This window comes from Ptychodera flava, chromosome 12, assembly GCF_041260155.1.
Source record: "Ptychodera flava strain L36383 chromosome 12, AS_Pfla_20210202, whole genome shotgun sequence".
In the NCBI taxonomy this organism is placed as follows: domain Eukaryota; kingdom Metazoa; phylum Hemichordata; class Enteropneusta; family Ptychoderidae; genus Ptychodera; species Ptychodera flava.
The window spans coordinates 6,275,599-6,301,898 of NC_091939.1; the positions used below are offsets into that span (position 1 = coordinate 6,275,599).

At 38.2% G+C, this 26,300-nt stretch overlaps 2 protein-coding genes across 4 annotated transcripts in view; both read right to left on the reverse strand.

Annotated features, from left to right (window-relative positions):
• LOC139144803 (transcobalamin-2-like) overlaps positions 1-6,942 on the reverse strand; it is an 86,537-nt gene extending 79,595 nt beyond the window's left edge. Inside the window, exon 1 of the mRNA XM_070715585.1 lies at positions 6,479-6,942. Coding sequence (XP_070571686.1) covers positions 6,479-6,520 — 42 coding nt within the window. The 5' untranslated portion in view covers positions 6,521-6,942. The remainder of the gene's footprint in view (positions 1-6,478) is intronic.
• Positions 6,943-9,341: 2,399 nt separating this feature from the next.
• On the reverse strand, positions 9,342-22,372 carry LOC139144809 (cobalamin binding intrinsic factor-like). Of its 3 annotated transcripts, none has more exons than XM_070715593.1 (8): positions 21,991-22,372; positions 18,079-18,319; positions 14,358-14,689; positions 13,643-13,800; positions 12,859-13,045; positions 11,991-12,165; positions 11,461-11,579; positions 9,342-10,126 (listed from the first exon to the last, which is right to left on the reverse strand). In XM_070715593.1, exons 1-8 carry the CDS (start codon positions 22,058-22,060, stop codon positions 10,053-10,055), a joined length of 1,356 nt encoding a protein of 451 aa, XP_070571694.1. In that variant the 5' UTR covers positions 22,061-22,372; the 3' UTR covers positions 9,342-10,052. The 3 variants fall into 3 exon arrangements, with proteins under 3 accessions (XP_070571694.1, XP_070571696.1, XP_070571695.1); XM_070715595.1 differs by having other exon boundaries at positions 11,991-12,159; positions 21,991-22,196; XM_070715594.1 differs by having other exon boundaries at positions 11,991-12,162; positions 21,991-22,188.
• Positions 22,373-26,300: the final 3,928 nt, after the last annotated feature.

Genomic DNA, 26,300 nt, shown 5'->3' on the forward strand with positions numbered 1-26,300 from the left:
ACTTAATAGTTGTATAAGGTTTATGTAATAGTAACTGCCACAAGGCAATTGACGCTGTTGGATCCTTTCAAAACATCTCATTTGTTGTTTTATCTTGCGGTCTGTCATCGATTTGATGCAGTTTAAACATTTATATTTTGAAATTGAGACTTACTGTTTCTGGATCTAGTTTCCGTCTGCCCCAAAGAATCGACTCGTGTCTTTGAAATGTGCCATTAAAACCCCATTTTTTGTAAAAGTTCATGTGTATCGAATAATTTTGTTCTCTATGTGAACTGTAGTTCCCTGTTCTACTCAAAAAGATAATGTCGATATGTTCAGTCTTCAACTCGTAAACACAGCCTGTATATGAGCTATTAGTGAAAGATACGGGGCAGGTTAGTATTAATTTATGCAAATTATATTAATGAGCATTGTTTCGGTATTGAAATTTTATGCTAATTATTTTTTATCAATGTGGAATATTCACCTGCCCCGAATTGTGCATTATATATATGTATATATATATGTGAGTAATATCCAATGTTATTGTTTACAACTGAACTGTAGTCCGGACCGGAATTCATTTCACCCATACATTTAAGGTACAATGCGCCTCGCGGACACTCTCACACTTTTACAATTTTTTCTGATCTACCACTTGTGGGGGCCAAATTTAGATCTCTTAGTGTAAGAAAAAATTTCACTCTTAGTTTTACGAAAATCGAAAATTTTATTTTCTCCCTAGTGTTAACTTGTGACAAGGATGGCAGCCATTTTGAATTTCAAATATCGGTAAATCTTGAGTAATTTTTGGCTCCAGTACAAATATTTGCACGGTGACTCCCTATTTTTGTTCATGATTTTGAAAGAGAATGGTTGAAAGATTCCTTAAGGAAAATTTGATCAAAAATTTAAGTCATTCACTTTCGAGGCGCATACTGTGGTACCTTGAGATTTTGTCTCTTGATTATATTTGGTTTGTCATCGTCATGTTCGTGGCAGTTCATCTATAGGAAGGCATAGATATGACTTGTAATCGAATAACGGAAGTCCATCTTGTAAGTGTCTACTTAATGTTCAGGTCCACCTGTTGCTTAGATACAAAAACCGTCAAATGGTTGTGTTCCAACACATGATTTCATGTATAATTATTCTTATTTTAGCATTTGTAGAAGTGTTAGGGCACTGCCAGATTTAGACGCTTGTGATTCCGTTGATTTAATACGTTAAAATTAGAACAGTTAATGTTATATAGCTTAATTCCTCAAACAATGGAACGTTGCAAAACCAGTATCTCGTATGGTTATGAATATACAGTATGTAAATCTGCTACACAGAGAGCAGTCTACATGTACGCATGCGCACTGTTAAGTGATCCGGTTTTCCTGGACGACGGATTAACAAAATCCATGGTGTCAATTAAAAAAATAGTTGTATCTCAAATTTCTGCATATCCGTGTTGCTATGGCTTCTAGTCAACCACGACATGTTAGCAGTTCTCTCCTTTTGAAGTAATGGAAGCGATGAACACCTTCGTTCTTTGGTTTGGACGTTATATGTTAAAGATGAAGTCGATCCTAAGATCGACCATGCGCTTCTGTAATTGTCGAAGTTTTATGATATAGAATGCGCCTCAAGGACAGATATTCGGACTCTCTGATACTTAAAATACGTTTCTGGTCTACCACTTATGGGGTGGAGGATGGCCTATTTTGGAGGCCATGGAGTATATAAAATTTTCACCTTATTTTTGCAAAATAGAAATTTAATTTTCTCCATATCAGGGATGGCGGCCATTTTAATTTTTAAGTGTCGGTTAATGTCTTACAATCTAGCCCCTGATCATTATTCTTGGTTTCGGAAGGGGAAGTTTTAAGGTTATTTACGGAAAGTTTGCGCAAAAGTTTAAATCTGTCAATTTCGAGGGGCGTAATAACCTAACGAAGCGAAAGCGTTTCTATGTCGTACCGTTCATGATCGACTACGCGTGGAGTGACGCAATCGTAGTGATGGAATCGTGACGCCTGGGTTGTGTTCACAATTACGTCGATTTCGTCAAGATCTCTCGCTGGGCTACACGGAGAGATCGTCGAGCGTAACTTGTACACTTGAAAAAAAAAGTGCTCACTGGAAGTGGTATGAAGTGACCAGATTAGGGGCGGTGCGCCGTTCTTTTGTGCTAGGTGAATTTTATGCAGCAACAGAGTAAGTTGGTTGATACCCTACAGCGTTAGCTAGTCGAGAGTCTTAGCCTGAGTTGGAAAGCACTGGAGTGTTTCATCAATCGGCATTGAGTAAATAATAGATAGTTTAATCCCTTGAATAGGCACTTTTCAATGAGAAGTAATTTCAAACTGCAAGCCTGAGTAATATTTCTCACAAAAAATGAAAGAAATAACTAGATGACGAAATGGCCACAAATTGTACTGGTTATTTCTGTGAGTAATACTCATTTGAAAATAGATGAATGCAGGAGGGTTACTCTCACCGCTTATACGAGAGCAAACTATGCGCAACATTTAAATACGAAGAACAAAGAATGAAGACTTATGTGCGCATCGGTCGATGAAGAAAATGAATAATCCAGAAGGATGCCGATGTCTGTAATTAATGTTTCAAAAACCGCCGGAGTAACATGAATTGTCTCAGGGAAATATTTAAATAGTTAATCCCTTTTTTATCGTCTTTTAAGAGCAGAAATACAGATACAGTATATTATGCTCTTATACCAGTCGACGAAAACACGGGGAATTGACTCGGGTAAACCGAAAAGCGAACGAAAATAACAGTGCTACATTCGCGATATAACGTAGTTTGAACCCGTCAAAGCAGTTCTGCAATGTGTAAGCCTTATACTTCATCCGTTGAGGAGTAATTGAAAAAGAAATTGTGGATTTATCTGCTAAAGTTTATATGTAAACTGCGGAACAGTAATCGCAGTGACAGTATATTCATTTTTCAACATTGTGTGTACAATATTGTAATTATTTGTATGGTATCGTATTGTGGATCAAACCCTTGTGCACATGTATGACGTAGGGTCAGGCTCTTGTTCTAACTTATAAACAAATCGGTCTAGGATGAAATACACTGGATCGTATATAGATATAAATAAATATTTATATAAAATATAAATATAAATCGACGTGCATATGTATGACATAAGGTAATGCATATATATATATATATATATATATATATATATATATATATATATATATATATATATATATATATATATATACCTATATATATATCTACCAAAGTAAAAAATAAGTGCTTGGTTACTACACATATACATGCGGTTAACACGAACCTATGCCTACCCCGGTCTACTACAAACTATTTCCGTGCTAAGTCTTGCTTTTGCTCTGTCTTAATGTCGATTCTGAGTGAACACGATTGTCGTTATTGGAAACAGCGTCAATAATGTAACTTTTGCATTTTGGATTTTTATTAGCTCACTCGCTTTCAAATAATTTACGATATTACGCGCGGGTTGATTGTAAACATATGAGGTCACTCAGGAGGAAATCTTTATAATTGTATTCCATACCACTGTGAACGAATTAATGTGTACGTCCAATGAATGCCTGATATCTCGGTCGTTCTCTGAGTTTTCTGTTTAAACGTACATGATCATAGATATGGTTAAAGTTACCCTGTCGTCTTCTACATCGACATGTGGTACAGCAGGCGCGTCGGCCATGTTTACGTTTGGAACGGTAGTAGCACACTGTAATGTTGGTGGCGCACTATTTTCGCGTGGCTCCCCAAATAAAAATCAGTGATTGGCTATTACAGATACAGGCGGTCGAATTTCTCCCATTCATGTAGCTTTTAAAATGAATGGACAAGCAAAACTGCAAAGTGTTCTGAAAGATAAGGCGAATAGAGCACTTTATTTTTATTTAGGTTATTGATGCTTGGAAGTAAGTTGTCATGAATTCGTCAAACGGATAACACCAATTAAACTAATTGATATTTTCATGAGATTGTGCCTTTGCTTCATTGAACATTACTTTCACGTGACAGCTTTTGAGAAGGTGCCCTTTTAAAATGATAATCATTATATCTATTTGAAAGGCGATGTCGGAAAAATACCGCGATACTTCAAGTAATCGGCAACATATGACATTTGATTGACAACTATAAATATTTTAACTGATCCCATAAATCTGGCCAACATACTTTTATGAACTCGAAGCTCAATCAAACATATTCGACATGAGGTCAAGAACATTACCAACAGCAATCTTTGGGAAGCAGAGAAATTTTGCCGCGCAATTCATATCAATTAATCAGCTACCTATTAACGATCTTAAGAATCAATACAGGTAATTGAACAAGGCGAGATCTCATTGTCCGCTATTCAACATCACTGGCTTCTCCAAGAAGACGCCCAACGCCTCCGACAGCGTCTATGACCACATTTAAATACAAATTAGGTGCATTATCACCACACTGTGCAATAATCCAATAAACAGATTTAAATGAGTGATCGATCTAATATTTGCATAGTTATTAAATTTTAAATTTGCATGGATTTAATTTCAAATGACCTAGAAATGCACAAATCCAATACAGAGACCTTTCTAAGGTAATTTGCATTTGAAAACCACACAGGAAGCCAAACATCAAAGAAAGAATATATATATATATATATATATATATATATATATATATATATATATATATATATATTATATAAATCGAAGTATACAGATGTCCTCGTGGGAAATTACAGTGCTCAATGCTAAAGCAGAGCGTTATAAATAAACAGATTACTTCGAGTACAAAGTAATGAAATCTATTACTTAAGTTTCATCCTTCTATCTGAGGATTGCAGGATGCATGAAACTTAAGTAATGGATTTCATTACTTTGTACTCGAAGTAGTAATCTGTTTATATATATATATATATATATATATATATATATATATATATATATGAGAGAGAGAGAGAGAGAGAGAGAGAGAGAGAGAGAGAGAGAGAGAGCATTTAATATAATGGTAGAGAGTCTAATGTCGCGATTCACACTATGCCCACCTTGGTTTTTGTCTGATTTCTGTCTTATCTTTCGTTTATTACATACTTGTATGTATTATCAAAGGAAAAACGCACTAAAACAACACCGTAGAACTATCACATTCTGTAAAAAACCACTCGTTGAAATGATGAAGAATTCAAATAAAACACCAGAATGTCACAGATACACCAACGGAACATTCCCGAGCACAGTCAATAAAGCTTGAACACCCGCGTCTCTGCATAGGATACAACGGCACCTGACACTCGTGGGTTACACAAAATGTAAACACGTGTTGCCAATGTTAGTATAGAACGGGAACAAAACATTTTATTCTCAGAAGAGTTTGGCTCTGACAACGACGACACTCAATGATAGCAATTGTCACCCAGTCTTTCGAAGCCGTCAGAATTGGATGCGCTGGAAATTGGAACGGTTTACTTTTCCCCAAGGGCAAAAAGCATCGATGCCGGTTTCAGTTTTTCTTTCTTTTCCCTTTTTTGCATTTGGAACGCACAGCTGATGAGAGTCCTGACATTTCGATGACACACTGGAGACATTTCAAATCCCCCAAATCGGTTTTTCACTTGTCCGACATTAATAATGCAAGTTTGTGAACATCTCTGACCTTTTTAAATTCCAACAACTGCTATAAAATAGTATTTAGTGGGGGAGGTCAAAAGGGTGGAGACAGAAATAAATTGAATTCTTCGTAGTACATAATAGTTTCCCTACAGAGGCACTTTATTTATATGTTATTTTAGCAATTGAACATTGTGCCCAACCTTTAATTCGACGATGGATGAAGTTATACGTGACGGTTCAGTTGTATTTGTGATTTTGTCCTCGGCCACGAGCGAATCATTATTATCCAGCGATTTTATTGAACCATCCATCAGTCATGGTGCTTCCAAGATTTATTATATTTCAGTTGCGATTTATTTTTCTTCGCGATAAGAGCTTTTACTATTTACCTATCTCGACAACAAGGTCGGAGATAGATCGGCCGGCTAAGGAATTCATTGGCGGGAAAATTAAAAGACCGCGCAGGGTCACGGTAACGCGTCATTCTCCCTCAAAATGTTGTAACGTTAAATTAACGCGTTTTGCAGACAACCTTACTGAATCAATGTATTTTTTACATCCATAACGTCGCAGTAGTTTTCTGTTCTTACCAGAAAAATTTCATCCATTCTCGTTGTAAAGGCCGCACTGTTTCTTCATCTCCCACTGTCATACGTCATGCTGTCACAAAATACAGTGTTTGAGACAAATCGCTCTGAAATTAGGCCGAATGTCAGGTTTATTTTTACAGAAGCTAATAATTGCTGGGACTGAACACAACTGTGCTCATACATCAAACAGTAATTAGGGCATGCCATCCTGGAAATGGAAAATTGTGTAATTGGAAGAAAGGTAATATTAAATTGCTCTGAGATCCACGAACGATTTGAAATATCACTCACCCGAGAAGACTCCACTTTCATTTGTTTTCGTGTGCCCAACATCTGTGACAGCTATAGTGAGCAGCGCAGCTGCCTCCACATCTAGGAAAAAATGTTTAGAGATGGGACTACAGTTGTAATACGTTCCCGCGCAGACGTGTGTAGTCTCTGTCGGTTCCTCGCGATTAAGGGCTGATTTGCATTTTCACGGCGACCGGTGATAATGAACGAAATTCGTCCGTCACTTCCCAGCGTTCCCTCGCCCCGGTCCCCGGGGGGTTTGACGTTTGTCACCGAGCACACATACACAAACCCGCCGCACTCATGGATATATTAAAATGAAAACACCACCAGCAGTAGATCGGCGGCGGTCACTCGAGCGATTGACGCCCTCTTTTGAGACGTGACTTCATGCTTTATTGACAGCTCTTCGCGGAGAAAAAAGCGTTTTTTGTGACAATGAATGGAACAAACAAATGATTCCTAGTGAGCTTTTATATCGAAGCAATCTATGACCTCCCTTACAGATTGTTCTCGCGAGACTTGGCGCGTTATATTGTAGGTCAACCGCACTTTCATTTCTTGTTTTAATACCCCTCACAATTACCGCCGAGTGTAACTTGCTTTATTAAATTTTCGATGCGTTCTGATCTTCTGTGTTGCGTGTTTCAGGGAAACCAGTCTGAAAAAATCAAACCACTAGATCTAGAACAGCTTTCCAATAGAAACAGCAGGTGTTTATAATCAGACTATGTTTACAATTAGGAATATGAATATCATATATACATTATTATTTCATTAAGATGAAACACACGCCCATCTTAATATAAGTTCGAATTAGAATTAGACAGCGCTAATTCTAAACAGTAATATTTTGTGGGAACAATTGCGCGCAACAGTCCTGTCGAACAGACATATTCCCAGTTTCAAAAAAAATTCTCTGAATAAAATATCGATCCGAAATTTGTTTAAAACAGCCAGTAAGGTTGATGTTTCGGTTCCTAATGGCGGGATGACTGAATACGACAATTGACGTTACACAGCTGCGTCACAGGACACAGTAAATGCTCGTCGCTTCCTCTGCGACGTGTCTAGAGTTCATGTCAAAGTAGAAATAGCTTACATATGGCAAAATTATACCATCGTTTTTATGTCAAATATGCGTTCAGAAAAAAATCATTTCAAGAACAAGTTTCTTTTTTTAGATTCAAATTAGGAGAACAGTAAACCCAAATGGACGAAAACAAGTTCAAGTCTTTCAAAAACGCCCGATTCCTTTCCATAATTATCGATCACGAGCTGTAGTGGAATTAAGATGCCTTAATTCCTGGTGAATATTAAAACGCGTCAGTCGTAAATAATTTATCTTGACAAGAGCTCGGAAATAGAGAAATAACCTCTAACCACGACGACAGCAAAATTCGAAATTAATTTCCTTCATATTATTAATCTAACATTTTAATCAATTTTCGTCAAGCACGCAGAGAATATGACAAACCATGCGTACCCTGGTCCATTCATAGCTCGACTGTAATCTTGGTGTGACGTCAATAATTGTTCATTTTGGGTTCGGTTGTGAGGAAGTTCGCGAGCAAATGCCCGCAGGTGTCTTTTGTATGAAGGGCGACCCCAGCGTCAAATCAGTGAAAACATCTAGCGTACCTCTCACTCTTAACCGTCTTAACTACTCTATACCAGTTTTCAATGTGCAGTTTACTTGACTGTTTTCACGCACAAGTCGAACACAAAAATTACTTTTCTGTTACCGTTTCCACTGAAAATATTCCTTTAGCTGCGTGGTCGTCGTAATTGTTGGGGTACACCATGTAAAATTATTCCGATATTTGTGATGTTCAGACTACCTTGGAAAACTCTCACACTTGTAATTGACACTTTCAAAAGAAAACACATAAAAAGCGAGCAAACAACAATAAATAAAATATGTACGTACAAAAATGCATAGCTACATTTGTTGATCCATTCATACATACATACATACATACATACATACATACACGATTGCATGCATGCATGGTACATACATATATACGTACGTACGTACGTACATACATGCATACATACATACATACATACACACACACCCAGCCACCCATCCACCCACCCATCCATCCACCCACCCATCCACCCACCCACCCACCACACACACACACACACACACACACACACACACACACACACACACACACACACACACATACATACATACATACATACATACATACATACATACATACATACATACATACATACATACATACATACATACATACATATACTATTGGTGTCATGTTTTCTTATTCCACTTTTCCGGTACATACAACAAATTAATCCACAAATATTTGTGTACCAGTGAACGTGTTGTTATTTTTTTATTATTACAGTGAATGCATTTTCTTGGAGCAGCATCTAGCGTCTATTTATCGATGATACACACTTCAGAAGAAAGCAATTCTGCTTCATAATTTCATCGGAGAAATGTGACGTTTTACCAAGAAAATGTGAGTATCACTATGTTGGTTTTTCTCCTTGCCAATAGTTTCGAATCATCATTTCCCTCACTTCACTACATGTTACGTTTTCCGGACATCACAAGGAGGCAAGAAAAGTCTCGTGGGAGACCGGTGGGCATTTCTATAACACAACCATTAAACGTCCGACTTATTTTTTACGTTGCAAGTACGTGTACTGGTTTGATTAGCCATTTTGTTTCAGAGCATCTAGACTGCTCGTTAGACTTAAATTTTTCATCAATCAACGAACAATATCGAAGGAAATATTTCCCCCATAAATTATCAGAAATCACCATAAATAATGTCACAAATTGTGTCAACGAGAAAAAAATAAGTGTTCACGCAACCAATGATTTGCTGTGAGATATTTATTTTAATACGAATATGTTTTGTATGTATTATACATTTTCCGTCATGCTAGTAATGCAAATTTAACATGTCATGTCTTAGATCAAGACAGTCGAAAAAGAATGTCTCTGCATTCCTTTTAGTAAATATTACAAACAGTTGCGGCGTTACAGGTAAATCAAATGTAAATAGTGCAACGTCTCATTTACCCTATTTGGATTAAACACGATAGTCCCGTACAAGTCGCCGATCGAGGGCGCTCTTCGTTCAGACTCGATTTGCAAAATGCTGTATATGGCGCAATTAACTTTACACTACGATTACATTCATACAATAACAGCACATATTGACGAATCAGTTTCGTTATGAGCTCTTTCCCCACATTCACACGTCGCTTAATCTAGTTTCACTACCCTGGAACAATAAGAAGGGGAGATGTTGCGGCCCTTCTTTTACTTGTTGTACCTAAGGGTAACTAAGTCCGGGGACTCGGGAAGAGGCACCATTTTGGGATCATTTATCTCAAATAAAAGAGCGAAAAATGTTTGTGATTTAACAAATATAATTTTTATGACTGAAACGTATTCTTTGCCCTACCACAGCGGTTTACTTGTGTATGAGTTATCTATTGATTTCAACAAATAGTATTCTTGTTTACCTATCCTAACATCCAAATTCATTTCAATTCTGCATTCGGCCTTGCATCCTGGTTGACTCTAGCAACATTCGCTGTAACTGATGTACTTGAAGTATATGTGATCGTTGTTTTCCGGAAAGTAAGAGTCAACGCCTGTCGTGGTAAACAGAGAACAAATCAAATCAAAAGAGTTTACTTTATTTTCAAAGACACTGATTAGGTTGATGAATTTTGAAAGATTGTAATGAAAGATAAATCCTTTCGTGGTGCTGAAAACGTTTGAAGATCGGTTCCAAATGACATGTTATGTGTTTTAACTCGACGTGATCAAAAGAAAACAGTAAAAATCATAAATCATTCGTTCTTGTTGAAAAGATCATAAAAGTTTCAAGTAGGAGATGTATAAGAGGGTAGGATCGGTGGCCGAAAACGCAATTTTTTTCTCTTTGTCTTAAGAGGGCGCTGCACCCAACACATGGTATTTCGCTCAAAATCAATTATTTTGAAATATTCATTCAATTAATTTAATTCAATTCAATTATTTATTCATGCATTTAATTTGTTAATCTAAGACTAAAATATTGGTTTGGTTCACCTTTAAGCTTGTAAAACACGGTGAAGCAGTCGTAAGTTGAGTGATAAAGAATTGTTAATTTATGCAAATGTATGCAAGTCACCCAATTTCCTGGCTTCTCTTTTCTCCCAATATCAAGATTTCCAAAGAATTTAACTCCATTCTGGCTGTGTCAAATATTCTGCAATTTTCACACTGTGTTCTTTCAATACTATATAACAAAACGCCTATTTTGTTTGGTAATGAAGTTCTTACATTTTGAGTACATTTTAATTTTGCTAATCATGTTTCGAATCATTTTTTTTGAGTGTCGGCCTTTCAACCCATGCCAATTTAGAATGAGGATAGATAATGGAAAATGAAAGAGTCGTTTTTATTTACATATACTCTTGTTTCAAATGAAATATTACACTTCAGCAATGAGTATCAAGTTTCTGATTTAAATTGGTTTTTATCATTAATACCAAAATGGAGGTTTTTACCCCAAATATACCCCTTCATCCTTCGAGTAAATTATTGCTACATTAATAGACATTAGATTCTCTGCTTTTTGAAAATATACGGCATGAGGGTTTTTTGTCATATTCCATGAGAAATATTCCTTAAAAAAACTGTTGGCAACATGCAGCTCCACCTTAACATAATTTTATGCCAATCAAATATTTGTAATATTGACGTGGTTTACTTTACAGACAAGTATTATAACTACAGAAGATGACGATACCGATGGATGTTAGCTTTGAGAGACAACAACATGCGGAAACATGACATCGCTTTTCAGTGACTATAACTCGCTATCATACCACTCAGGAACAATGAATCAGAACATATTATTCTTTCCTTTTGAATAATATTGTGACGATTTAAAATGATGTGAAAATATCAAAAACGAAAAAAAAAAAAATGAAATTACCGGTTTGCAGAGGTTCCGTGTAGTTGTAGATAGCCCAGAACAGTTCCTGACTGGGGTCTGCCCAGACACCGAAAATCATCTCGATGTAGTGACCCCACGCCCCTGAAGATGCCTGAAACCTAGAAAAAACGAATGAAAAGTGACTTTGGTTGATTGAAATTTAAGGAATTACCATATTTTGCTTTACAGAATCCTAACAAGTTTTTATTGAAAAAAGGCAATGAGTGTAAATGATGACCAAGAGAGAGAGAGAGAGAGAGAGAGAGAGAGAGAGAGAGAGAGAGAGAGAGAGAGAGAGAGCACATAAGGACAAGATAGGGACTATGTATAGGAAGGGAAGGGAAGGGAACTGTGTTGTAGACAGAGAAATATGCAGACTGAAATAGGCAGATGGGGAGAAAGGTGGAAAAACGAGTGTGGGATGAAAGGCAGACAATAACATGGACACAAAGTGGGGTTTACATAGAAAGATGTAGATACAGATTGATGGACAAGAATCATATTTGATAACAAAACGCAAAGTTTCTTACTCAAAGTTTGTTTCATCTTGTATCTTCACCATAGCGTTGTACAGATTGGTTCCTTCGACAATTGAAGTTTGAAACGAGCCAAGTTGACCTGACCCATTGGTATCATCGATAACCGTCAGCGACATGGAGATAAGTTGGTCGCCACCATCGCCGGTGTCATCCGTCGGTTCTGCTTCTTAATCGGATAACAAGAAAAAAATCCCACCTAAATTACTTAGACATGAAACCCGGCATTGTACGAAAAAAGCCGATTTTTGGATTGTCTTTCACCGTTGCTGTCGTATAATGGCCATTCCTTGGCCATTCATTCGATGGTTGATCGCATAAGAGAACATGACGTTTTTCTGGTGTCTTGTTTCGGAGTCTTTCAATTTCAGTTTTACTTTATTTCAATCTTGGGCAATTCATGTGGGATGGGATTACATCCACGGACCGGTATAGTGTGCTTATGTTGCATGAAAAGTGACGTTTCTGCAAGAGGAGTTTGGAGGAATGTTATCGAGAAACAATAATTGAGAAAAACAAGGTCAGTAACTGTTGTGCTGTTATTTTTGCAAGGAGCTCGTGACGTCACCGTTTATCTGTTTAATCCGATAATTATTAATATAATACAAAGAAATAGACTAAAATCTTTCGAAAAACATCAATATAATACTGGCGTAATACTAACTGTTCGCATTGTCAAAGGGATATGTGAAAGACACACTTTTCTGACCGGCGAATGGAAAATTCCAAATTCTATCTGAATTGAGCCCACAAATTCTATCAGAATTGATCCCAGGAGTCACGTTGGTTGTGTATTTTTTGCGGGGCAACGGTCTAGGGCTGAGTATTTCGATCCAAGGACACTAAAAATGTCAAATTGTACCTTCGTCGCTTGAACAAGCCGAGTCGTCTATCTGACCGAAGTTTGCTCCTGTTAGCGAGGGTAATACCTGCACGGTTGTCAAAGCTTGTAAGCCGAATGCCCCGGATGTTTGCTGCTTTGCCAGGATGTGCTTCATGACGTCAGAGCATTGCCAGTTCGATTGATTGATGCCAGCCGCACTAAGGGCCTGTTAAAAGTGATACAAAGAGAGACAGTCCAGAAATTAGTTACCGTACAATATAACACCGAAGTAAGTTCTCACCTGTATATTACATTGTTAAGGTAGCTTGACTTTCTTTGTTGGGGAATATTGTGAAGAGAACGCTGCCGGACGATGGTTGTTATGCCAACACCAAGACGTTAATGCGAAACACGCTTTTGTAAACAATGAAAACCTTCCTTATTGAAAGATATGTCATGGTTTGTGGTTATACGAAAATGCTTTCCTTGGAGAAACAAAGGTCTAGCACAAAATAATTGTTTTATTTTCTCCTTATCAAATAAAAATACTAAAATGGTAATACATGGATTTCTACAGCGTTCACTATTTACAATTATCAAGCTAAAGGACATTCACCAACCAGTCGATTTTTAATTTTGAGAAATCTGTAGAAATCCTCAATGCTTCTACACTACTTTTTCTTCGTTCTGGAAAACGTTCAGTATTTTACTGAAACATTGTCATCGTGGTTTAAAAATGTTTTTCTACATACACTTTAATAGAATATGAAAATTTAAATGTGCATGAGCGCTGGGGACTTGGGCTGAGATTTGAATCGCTTACCTGAACGACTAGAGAATTGGTGTTTATATTACCAAAAGAACCATCATCTTTTTGAGAAGCCAGTAAATTGTCAACCGCCTTCTGTAATGTTTCATCCACATCGAGGCTCGTCTTGTCATGAACACAGGATAATGCCATGACAACAATTGCAGTAACATCTGCAAAAAAGATTCACCAGGAAAACATCAAACCAACTGACAGCAAGACAGAGGGATAGACAGACCGACAGACAGATTGACAGACAGAGAGACAGAAAGGGAGACAGACAGAATGACCGGTTCATCCATATTTCGATGGGTGGAGAGCGAGATCGATAAGTCGATGTGAACTGGTATTCTATTCAGAGAGAGTCGGAGATGTCAATTGACAACTGCGTTACAACATGGTAGCCCATGATAAGAAGTGGAACCATCCAATACAGTGTCATTTAAACAGTTGAACAGATTAGATGATCGGTTGATTGATTGATTGATTGATTGATTGATTGACAGATGCACAGAATAAGACAAGTGCACGTAAAATTATCAAGTAGTTGAGAGCCATTTCTCCATAGATGCAGTAAATTCTTCGCGTCACTCCTGTATATTGTCCGTAGTCATGGTATACAAGAAGAATGGTGTAGAAGACTGACGGAAGAGAAGACAACATTATGAGACAAAAAGCGACAAAAACAAAACAAAAACAAAAAGCCAGAGGATGAAAAATAGTTATTTACCTGTTCCTATAGTGAAACCGCCGTCTTCATGCTGTCCATTTCTGATTTCGTCGATATATTCCTGCTTCACGACAGAACCAGTGGTACACAGAGCCAAGACTGCGAAGCCGTACTGGTAGAAATGGTTGAAGTCTCCCTCTGGGTATCTCATGATTTTGCGATTTATCAGGTCGATCAAATCGTGTCCATGGAAATCTGTGACGTCACGGCATGTGCTGTGGAGTGCCATGATTGGATAGGCCAGTCTCCCAGCAGTCAATGGGTCGCGTGGCGTTGGGCCATCTGCTTCTTCACTGCTTTCTTGAGACGCGCTTGAGTCACTCCCACTTTTACTGACGGTATAACAGAAAAACAATTTCGTTAGGTGTTATGTAGGTCATTTTTCCCCGACACTCATGACCTGTGTTTAATTAGCCTAGAACACTCTCAGGGTCACTGTCCTTCACGACCTCACAACCTTGAATTCAATTAGTCATGTTTGGAATGTTCTGGAAATTTAATTAGTTGTGTAAGGGAGATAATTTTAGAGTAGTAATTAGCATGTCAATAAAGTTTTAGATTGTTCTTATATGCTCTTATATAACCACATGAGTATAAATGCGGACTGGCACAGCTTGCAGTCAGACATTTAGGATTGTGTCTCTTGTGTGCTACTTCAAGACTTTGGAAACTCCAGCAGTATTAATTTCAAGACTTTTCAAGACCTTCAGCAGTGTTGTCCTTAGAAGCCGGGTGCCGGGTAAATAACCCGGCTGTTTTGCATTTTTTCCCGGCTACTTTTAAAGTCACATTAGATTATTTTTATGGACCTGTATTTTCGGGATTGCACTGCCAGCTGTGTTAGACGGCACACGTACGATTAGCAGTTTCGCGACCCCTTTCCCCGCATGGAAATGCACAAACATAAAACAGTTTCTAAATACCCGTTTGTGGCTTTTTAAGCCCGATCTTTTATTTGTTAAATAGTGTGATTGGCTGATGGACGCGCCTATGGTGTTGTCTTTGTTACGAGCAGTGTAATTGGTTTGATTAGTATGAAGGTCATCTTAGGTCATGATTTTTAACGATGGCGTCAAAAAGAAATGTGGCGTCGGCCACCGGCACCTTGCCGATGGAATATTTTTTCCCGAAGAAAGCCCGTTTGAAAGGTATACTTGATTCCAAAAATGTATTTAGTTTATGTATGAAAAACTTCAATTTCGCTGAATTTGTGAGAAAAAAGCGTCGAAAAGATGTGATTTTGATCGACGATTCGAAGTTCATGAGACTGCAGCTAGTTTTCCGCCGCCGCGCTGGCTGCCAACGTCACGGTCACTACTAGTATGATCTTCTCAACAAATCAAGTTATTCTCAGAGCAATACCGACGCATTTTCTAGATTTAAAAAACTTAGCTAGAACTGAATTTTTTAGAAGCAACTGTTTATTTGGATGGGTATTTTTTTTCATTGATTATTTTTACGTACTAGAATCCATGGTCACAAGTACCGGTATGTGTGTTGCCGACCGTTGCCGACCGGCACATCATCGTCACGGTTCACAGCTTGTAGCTTCACCGTGGCGCTTATCCCCTGTTGCTTAAGGCAACAGGACAGTACGTCGTGGATTCCGGCATGCGTTCAATTTCACTGCGGCTCTCCATGTTCTCCATGTTGGGTTGCCCGATAGTGTATTTCGATGGACCCTCTGAATCATTTTTTTCACGGACTCGTGGAGCAAATTTGAAAGAAAATAGAGTTGTTTCCTTCCGACGCAATGCTGCATATCTGCTTTGATCAAATTTGGGGACAGCGAGACGCGATGATCGTGGGCGGTTTGCATTTAATTTGTTGCAACATTCCTGTCAATCACTCACTTTGTGTCATAAGTTTCAGAAACTATCGCTCGCCTGAAAATTAGCAACGTAGTAAGTTCAAAGGCACAGCTGACATGGTAACGTGCCTCTGACTCGACGATGCCCATTTTTCGAAACTTTCCACAAAAAATGAGTGATTGACAGAAATGTTGCAACAAATTTAATGTTAAGCGGGCACTCATCTCGTCTGGTTGTCGCCTAAGCTCAGTCGCGGAGAGTGCTTTCGCAAACATTTTACTATTATCGTTTGCGTATAGAAAACTCATAACAATGAAAAAATGCGTAGAGACTCAATCCAATGCGTAATTACGCATTGGATCGACTCTCTACGCATTTTTTCATTGTTATGAGTTTTCTATATACGCATTTTTCATAAATGCGAACACTGTTACAGTGAATTTATCTTACCTATGTTTTTTTTTAAAAAAAGCGAATGTGTTTTGATTAGAATAGAATGAGTTTGATGGTTTGGGGAAACTACTATGTGGTAATGAAGAATGGGAAATGAGCGATGAAATAAGCAGACAGCGGGTGATTTAAGATTAAATGTTACATCTTCACTGCAAATAAAACCATACGTGTGTCATAAATAATACAAACAAAACAACATCATGTTTGTTTTGTTGTATGTGAGCCACATCTAAGACACACAACAAAAGTACTGTTTCAGTCTCAGCTAAATGTCACCTCAGATGCCACCAGAGAACACCATTTCCACTCCAAAATTTCATTTTTCGCCTTGCGAGAGGGGGGACACCCCCCTCTCGCGCTCTCCCCCCTCGTTCGCTACGCTCACTCGCCGCTCGGTCGCTTCGCTCCCTCGCAGTCCACCCGTCTACTTTCTTTTATTACCCGGCTACTTTTAACTATAAGGACAACACTGCCTTCACTGCCACGCTGGATTTACACTGTGGCCTTAGTGCCACTTCAAGCCTACAAGCCAAAGGACTGTTCATTCATCCAAATGACTGTTACAACTCTTAGACTGGAGCTTTGCCGTCCCAGCTGAGATAAGTAGCCTGTACACTTTTACAGTTTGTATTCTATTGCTTGACTTAGCGATTAGTTTTATTTTTCGTAATAAATTTCGTTTAATACGGAAACTGCTGAGTTCACCCTTTCTTCGTTTTCTGTCACGTAACACTGAGCAATACCAGGAAACACAATAGCGATGCAAGGTTTCTGATGTGCTGAATACTGTCAGTACAATGGCGCATTTGAAAATTCTTTCAGCGCCAAACGCTAGCGACTTTCACTGGCAACATGATAAAATGAGGCAGATGAAAGTAATATTGATTGAAGCACAGTCGCTCGACGTTGAAAGACATTTTGAAAAGCGGGCTTATTACGAAATTTGCCTAGTCCTTTTATTGAAAAGAAAGTATTTCGTACCATTATTCAATGAAAAACAATATTCCAATATGAAAATGATTCCACGTCACCGCTTTGCTTTAAAATAGTCTTAAAATGCAATCACAACGAGGTGGTGATCTAGAATACGTAAATTTAAATGTGTGCAATTCGAGGCGCACACATTTAAAGGTATACAGTCACCTGTAATCTAAATATGCCCATATATGGTCAGAGAGGCGTTCCGTGGTTTTCAAAATGCCCATGTGAGGGGGCTTGTTTTTAAAAAGCAGCTACCCGCTTAAAATCTGTGATTGTTTAGATTTTCTCTTTCCATTGTAACTGTAGCAAATTTTGAACAGGTGACAGTATACCTTTAACTTAAGCGAAAAAAAAATGTGGTTTCGAGAACATTGTCGTTATGGACATAACCTTGAAGAGTGGTTCTCAGTTTTTCTCTGTTTATTTATGGCAAAGCTATTGTTGTCTTCCTGGGAGATTTCGTCAGTTTGTCTTACCAGGGCTTATGACTGAGTGTTTGTAACAGTTCGTTCTCCATTTGCTTTACTGTGATCTCTGAAAGCAAATCGTCTTCGTTGTACCAACTATTGTCACTGCTTGCTTGCAATGACATGACAACGCGTGGTGTGATACCCTGGTCCCATCCGTATTGGTCATTCTGCTGCGACTTTAGCCAATCAACCGCCTTGTCGTAGGCCTGCGCAGCAGCACTTTGCAGCTGGCCACTTGTGTCTGGTCCTGTAAAATACATTAAAGTTATTTTCAGTCGAAGACATTTATGGCTCCGAAGTGACATACAAACTTGTTTATTGTCTTTTCAGTATAAGAATGTATGTCACTTTCGTTAATTCTAAGTTCGTCTATGATATATGTTATGTTACATTTATTTATTAAAGTGTCATGTGTGGAGTAAAACAGCTTGGTTGCCACACCCAGTCCCTGGGGCTTACAAGACACTGAATAGCTCGAAATGAAGTACGAAGCTTCTCATCTCCTGTAATACGGAAACCTACTGGACGAGACGAAACTCCATAGTTCCGAGATTTAAAAGTTTAAGTTTGAATGCGCCTCAAGGACAGATATCCGGACCCTCAAACTTTTACGATTCTTTTCGTGTATACCACTTGTGGGTGCTAATTTTAAAGCTCTTGGTGTAAGAAAATTTTTCACAGTCTTTTTTTATTCGAAAATCTAAAAGTTGATTTCCCTCCATAGAGTTAACACAGGGATGGCGGCCATGTTGAATTTCAAATATCGGTAAATCTTGGGCAGTGTGTTTCTCTATTACAAAATTTGCACGATGCCCCCCAGATTTTTATTCTTGATTTTAAAAGAAAGTTGTTCAATATTCTTCAAGAAAAGTTTGAGCGAAATTTTAAGTCTTTCACTTTCGAGACGCATGCTATCTTAATATTGTAAGGTTATTCACAAACTACCGAGATTTACATGTAAGTCCGAGTACACGCACAGTATTCTCCGAGAAGAGTAGCGTCGAGGAAAATACCGAAGCGTACGATGTACGAGGACATAAGTCCCAGTAGTTTGTGAATAACCTTATTACATGTAACACCTATTGAGTCCAATTTTACCAGAAAAAAGAAATCGAAAATAATTTGCATTTTACGATGCGATGCCCGTCGCGCACTGCACTGAGCGATCGCAAGCAGACTGGGAACGCGTTCAGCCCACAGAACGAAATTTTAACCCGCGCACATCACGCGGTAGAAATTGTAGGTCAGCAACATAATTTCCCTCAAATTCACAGATTTCGGAATGGCCATTATTCACTGCGTGAAGTACTGAATGTTTCGAAGTATATTTTTTTTTTAAAATGTAAAATTTTCTCTTAAAAGGTGAAATGAGGTCAAAGGTTAAATAGCGTCCAATAATGCATAAATTTATTGCATCCCGCGCAAAGTTATTGGACTCCGCCTCCAAATGCCGAAACTTACAGTACGACGAAACTCAATAGGTTACAGAGGGAGGTGTATAATAATATACAGTACGTATTTTAATTTTAACACGGATTTTCAATATTGTAAAATACTACTGCTGTGAAACATTTTGTAGTTGCTGATTTACGTCAATCGCAGGATTTGGCACTCATCTGCAAGATTATACGAATGGCATCAAAAAACTGAAATAGGCGTAAGATTTACTCTGTAAGATGTGAATGTTACCTTCGAGACCCGTATGCTATTAATAGAATGGATAGCCACACAATGTTTTCGATGTCGTGAAATCTATGCTTATCGCCTATTTTTGCCTGTTGCTGACAACACTAAATGTATGTATCCTGGTTGATATCCTGGTGTAATACCCTTCTGAAACTGTAGAACATCCGCAGTGTATTTAAAGTAGGAGCATGAACGTTTCCTGCCGGACGTTTTGTATTAAACCTGATAATGCGCGATGTAGGTTGATCAGAAGATGTGTGCTCTAGAACGACAGACAGAGTGTTTGGACGATAGTTTAGTAATTTAGACTTTATCATCATTCTCAGAATTCGAAGATTGAAATTGAATCATTTTCCTACATTAGAATGTTGTTTCATTAAAATTAACTCATAACAAAAATCAGTCCAGAAAGAGTGCGGGACGTTTGCTCGATCGAACTGAAAAGAAAAAGCAACGCAAGCAACATGGCTTTCTAAATGCCTAACGGTATAGCCGGTATCAGACAGTTCGTGTTCGTGTCGGCTACATAGACGATCTGCCTTTTATTAGAGCTGAGAACATGTGATGTCGTGCTCTAAATTTTGAAAAGACAAAGGTCAAGTTCACGGAAGTGCTTGCTTATCTAAGATTTATACACAGTAAAGCGAAAGGCGCCGATTCATGTTTGTTTACTGCTGCCGCGGAAGTAAATACTGCCAAGGCTATGTTTAAATGGAGATGTCCGGTTTGTTATCCAGTGATTTTATTTTAGCAAACCGCGAAACTAGAGCAAGCTTTTCACCTTTAGCTGTTACAGATTTTCCTCGAGGACGCACAATTTTTCATGAATATTGTGTTTTGTTTTATTCATTACACATTTAGTGAGTGGCCGAGTGATACAGTAATTTTCATCTGTGCTCTTACAAGCTGAAATAAACTACGAATCTACAAAAAACAAAACCAAAAATAAGCAAAAAACGCACAAAAGAGGCAACAAACTGCAGGACTTATGTTTAACATAATCTTTCAAGTTACATTTGATGATCGACCAGTTCTTTATTTTATTACTGTAGGTAAGGCAGCCAATACTTTGGCGACTTTGCAAAGCTCTTTATTCTACACTAATTAAATAAGAAAACTAAAGACAGGCAACAAAAGTTCCAAACTAGTCAGCCAGTTGAGTTCGAGTTATGTAACTTGAATTTCTGCATGTACGCATAAATATAAATTTAAAGGTGTTTTTCACAACAAAAAAAGGATAGAATGATGAAAGATGATCGCAACCGCTCTTTCCCTAAAAGATTAAAGACATCTCCTGCCAAAGATGTAGTTTTCCCTTCTTCCCATTGTCAGCGACACGCTGATACTCTTCGAAGTGTAAATGCTAATCATTTCAGACGGCTTCTCCCCACTGCACGTGTGTGTTCCTCGTTGTCCGAGTCGGCAAATCCACGTAAACAACCGAAACCTCCTCAGCGCTTCTCTGCTGAACTCTTTTACGGCTATTAAAGCAAGAGAGTGCAATTTTCGCACCCGCTAAAGATAGCAACTCAAGGCGAGGCAAAGGTCTTTTCCACATCTTTTTCGCAGCGAACACTACAGCGTGTTTTGTCTCCGCCTCTAGGCTTACGTATGCACAGCGCACTCTGTCGAGCACGGAAACTTCAACGTCAAAATGCAACGAACATTTCGCAACACTGGCAGAGAAAGAAGTGAGATAGACAAGTCAGGCATCAATCTGAATGCATCAGAAACAGTCAATTCGTGAAACTCCGATTTCTACACCAACCAAAGATGGAAATATTGAATATAGACGCATGTGAAACTGATAGCCACAGAATAAGAGTCTCTCTCCCTCTTCCCTCCCCCTCCCTCCCTTCTCTCTCTCTCTCTCTCTCTCTCTCTCTCTCTCTCTCTCTCTCTCTCTCTCTCTCTCTCTCTCTCTCACTCATCCATCCTTACAGACAGATACATAGTTGCACATATACATAGATACATAGATACTTAGATACTATATACATAGATACGTAAAGATAGATAGGCAGATAGACAGGTACATGCATACATACATACGGACAGACAGACAGACCGACAGACAGACAGACAGACAGACAGACAGAAGGAAAGAAAGAAAGGCAAAAGACATAACGTCTGTATGTCTATACGTCCTCTCGATACGGTAGGTACAAATAGACATGGAAACGCATCCTCTCAGAAACAGTTCAAACTGAACAGTGAACATCGACAGCTTACCGCAGACATTTGCAACTGCACGGCATGCAATCGTTAATACAAGGATACCAATGGACCACCCAAACTTCATGGTCTATCAGTGTTCGTATCGTTAATGTTGACGGTTCTCGTAGTGATCACCACAGACTGAAGATGACTGTGTCGGATATCGGGCGGTTTATATAAGTTCTCCGGTACCCATATGACGTCAGGAAATCTAACGTTTTATCAAGATGATCGCGTTGACCTATTTAAGAAAGGTCATCATAATCGAAAACGCCATCAAAGCGTTGTTTACTTCGGTGTTTTTGTACAATGAGCATTTTCTTCCGATAGAGAATAAAAAAAGTGAATTTAGAACATGTCTTGGTGCGTGCCTGTCTCGGATGCAATGGTTTACTGACCGCTAGAGTTCAGTTGGAGGCAAAGGATGATGACATTCATATAAAGTTCTTTGACCTGAGCATTTTTCAGAAACGAGAATCACTGGTGAATTTCATTGTTTCTGCAGCTTAGAGAATAAGCGTTACTCTCTATTGTTGCTTGTTTACGTCACGGTGCAGCAAGCAACCACACACATGTACATATACAATTGAAAATGAAGTATCTTTCAATTACCTCACGTACACTTTCAGAATATGCATCTTACATGATTACACATTTTGTCATTCAGCATCTTGGCTCGTATACTCAACACATGGAACGATTGTTGATTAATAAACAAGAATTACACTAGCCATATTAACGTTTGTTTCGCCAACAAGGTAGATTAATCAAATTATGTGGCGATTGCGTATGAAACTTGGAAACACTGCACCACAAAAAAAACCGTGTAGCACAAATACAATATTTCATCGTTTAGTGCCAGTACTACGTAAAGCAAGCACCAAAAGAACAGCGTCAACGCTCTTGATGTATACCGCTCATGATAGGCCTACATCATACTAGCTCTCTGTCTCTATTGGGAATGTACATTTAAGAAACGATAATAGTAGTATGTAAAGGTGCACAATGCTAAGCCTATCTCGAAATAAATTGACTGACTTGATCAAAATTTTATGAAAAAAGTTGAAGAAATGCGAAGACAAGCGACTGATGACTGCGGCTTCAAATAAGTATGAAGTTATGGATATCACTAATATTCATATTGATTTAGCCTTAAAATCTACTATTGTAATGCGATTTACCTGTGAGAGGAGCATGTTTTGCTCATACGCTTATATCCTTACAAGCCATCGTGAGCTTTTCGCATGAACAATTGTCGACGTCCAGCAACTGTAACTTGGAATTTTGCCAAATAGGTCGTAGTCATAGTATATTGTTTGAAGACCCACATGCACGTTTGTTTCTTGAAGGTTCGCGATGGCATGTCAGGTAACTGTCCCCTTCATGCCCTTCTAATACATGTTCTGAACGTTAAAAGTTGAAGGAGAGTTTGCAGTCAACGCTCTAGTAAGAATACCTGTTGGTATGACCTCAGCCAAAGCACTAAGGAAATTGCCAAGTCATTTCATATGAAGTGAAAGACATGATAGGTGTGATGGAATCACAACAATATTTTCATCAAAATGACACCTTGACAGTTCGGCTTTAGAGAAATGAATTGACTCTGATCCGTTCTCTGGGCATGGCGACACGGATGAGATGAAAAGATAAGTCAAGAAGCAGAAAGCATGTCTTTGTGTGCGACATGGCGGTGTCTCGGCCGAAATGTGCAAAGTGAAAGCTACACACATTCGGTTGAATCTGTTCCAGATGAAGAAAAATCTCACGCTGCTGAAGTCTCACAAATTTGAAATTATTCAGAAAGAAGAGGGAAAGTCTGAAAACATTCTCTACATTCAATAATCCACACAATATCTCATTTAACCACATTGTACCAGGTATTTTTATGGACGAAATTTTTTTCAAATTTTTTAGTTTCCCTTCATTATTTACTCGAATTGATTTTTTTAAAGTACATCGATATTGGTATTATCAAAATTTGTTCAATAGTGATGCATATGACGTTCAGGAATGCAGAAAATGTCTTCTTTTAATGACAAACATAAAAACCAGCAACTGTATCTAATTGTGATTAAATTGTTCTAGATGTATCGATGTCGTGATCATAGTAGAAGTAGCTGGTTTATTTATCTCTTGTATGTCCATACTTTAAAATTCTTGAAGACCAGAGTGCGACGATTTACAAAAAATTTCTACTGTGAACGATTCTGTTGGGATGTTTATCTCGAATATTCAAACGTCTGCGATCGCGTGACTTTATGAGGAAGTAGTAAATTCCTACTCGTTGAGTCGGTTCAGTACATATCGATAATAGAGGAGGTAATACCTCTTAATTACTGACAAAATGTGTTTGTTTCAGCATAGATTTGACTATGATTCAAGCCGGTACAATTCTATTTAATTTTTCGTAAACAGATGTTACTCTGCTAATAATATGCGTTTTCGTGTGTGCAACATACGGTGGTCACTTCTATTTGTGTTTGTTCGGTTATGACCCAATGAACCGAGAATTTTTGGTTTGAAGCCAATTTAGTCATACCTGGATGAAGACGAATGTATGTCTATTCATGATGAGTTCATTTTGATTTAGTCCTAAGAAACGCTAGCAACGAACACGATTAGGTCTTATCACAGTCCCTGCATGGACTGTGGTCTATCCAGCATAAAACGACCCAAAATGGCCACTGCAAGTGCTCTTTGGACCTTGTTATAAAGTACAACCAAGTGATGGCATTGCACACACAAAAATCCGACTCGAACGTGTCAGTGCTTTCCGTTTTTCTATGAATGGACAATTTCATTCATATCGCTGTCCCAGTAAAGTCTGAGTTTCACCTGTTGTCACCTACCTGGGCAATGTACGAATTTTTCATGTCTATGAAAGTTGAAGGACAGTTTTAAAGTATGACAGTACCCATGACAAACTGTTTACTGTTTTCAGTCACCGATTGTCAACAGTGTAGTTATGGCAATCACTAAACAGCTTCGCAAGAATAACATGGCAACAGCTCCGCCTATTTAGGAAGTTACTGCACTGTTATATACTGTTATATATATATATATATATATATATATATATATATATATATATATATATATATATATATATATATATATATATATATATATATACAGTATATATATACAGATGTCCTCGTGGGAAATTACAGTGCTCGATGCAAAGCAGAGCGTTATAAATAAACAAATAAACAAATTACTTCAAGTACAAAGTAATGAAATTTGCTCAGTATGCCAGTTTATTTCCCAGTTTTGAAATTTCATTAGCCGTTATTATGGACATCGTATTTGTTGTCAGTCTATACAATCTCTAAGCATTAGCCGGTCACAGTGTGTAAGTTTGTTGCTGCTGTGTGCAGCCTCATCATGACATAGTTCGTTCGTTCATAAGCGTTAATATTGGCACCAGGTGTGTTTCTTACGGCTGTATGAACTCAAAAGGTCGTTGACCGGAATATATGACTCTTGTCTGAACCATGTACACGGTGTCGTCATAGTTTTGAGACACAACAATAGTTGTTTACTAAGTCCAGATGTGCACTTCATTGACACTTTTGACACACAAAACAAAGGTACATCCGTATTCCCGGACACGATCCACAGTTTACGAAATGTTCACATTCCTTCATACTGTGCGTGTCCTTGACGGCGAATGACCCTGATGACTAACTTTCGGTCCATGAAGGTTGAAATAAATTTTACAGTTCATGTGCCTGCAATACGACATGTAACAGGGGAAAACGTAAAAAAAATGACAAAGATTATTCAGTTTACTAGTCCGTCTGTTTCTACACACACAAAATTCATTATGGCTGAACTATACGAAAAGATTTGAGCAAAATCTAAATCAAATATCGCCGAAGCAATGAACGTGATGATCAACGACTGTTAGCATTCAAGCTACCATTGACATATTTCACTTGAAACATTTGTATCTTCGGACGACTTTTCCGTGTTAATCTTACCAGCTGTTAGCTACATGTATTGCTGTCGATTTGCCTCCGATCGAAAATCCTCGTGATCCGCCCTTCGCAGATACACTGACTCTGCTATTGATATCAGATTCAACGTTTTCAAAATATTGTTTGTAAGTTTATGGGATGGTATTATCAATCATCATGGAGTAACAGTTACGCTCAAAATTCTGCGGAACGACAGTTCGAAAAAAAAATATAGTGGGCGAATTCTCAAACTAAAGACCGTCAGACAATTTAATTTTATCGTATTTGTCAAGTTTCAACAAGAAGTTATTTCCTCAAGAAGTGAAAAGCACGACTCTTCCTAAAATTGCTGGACCGTACTGTCCA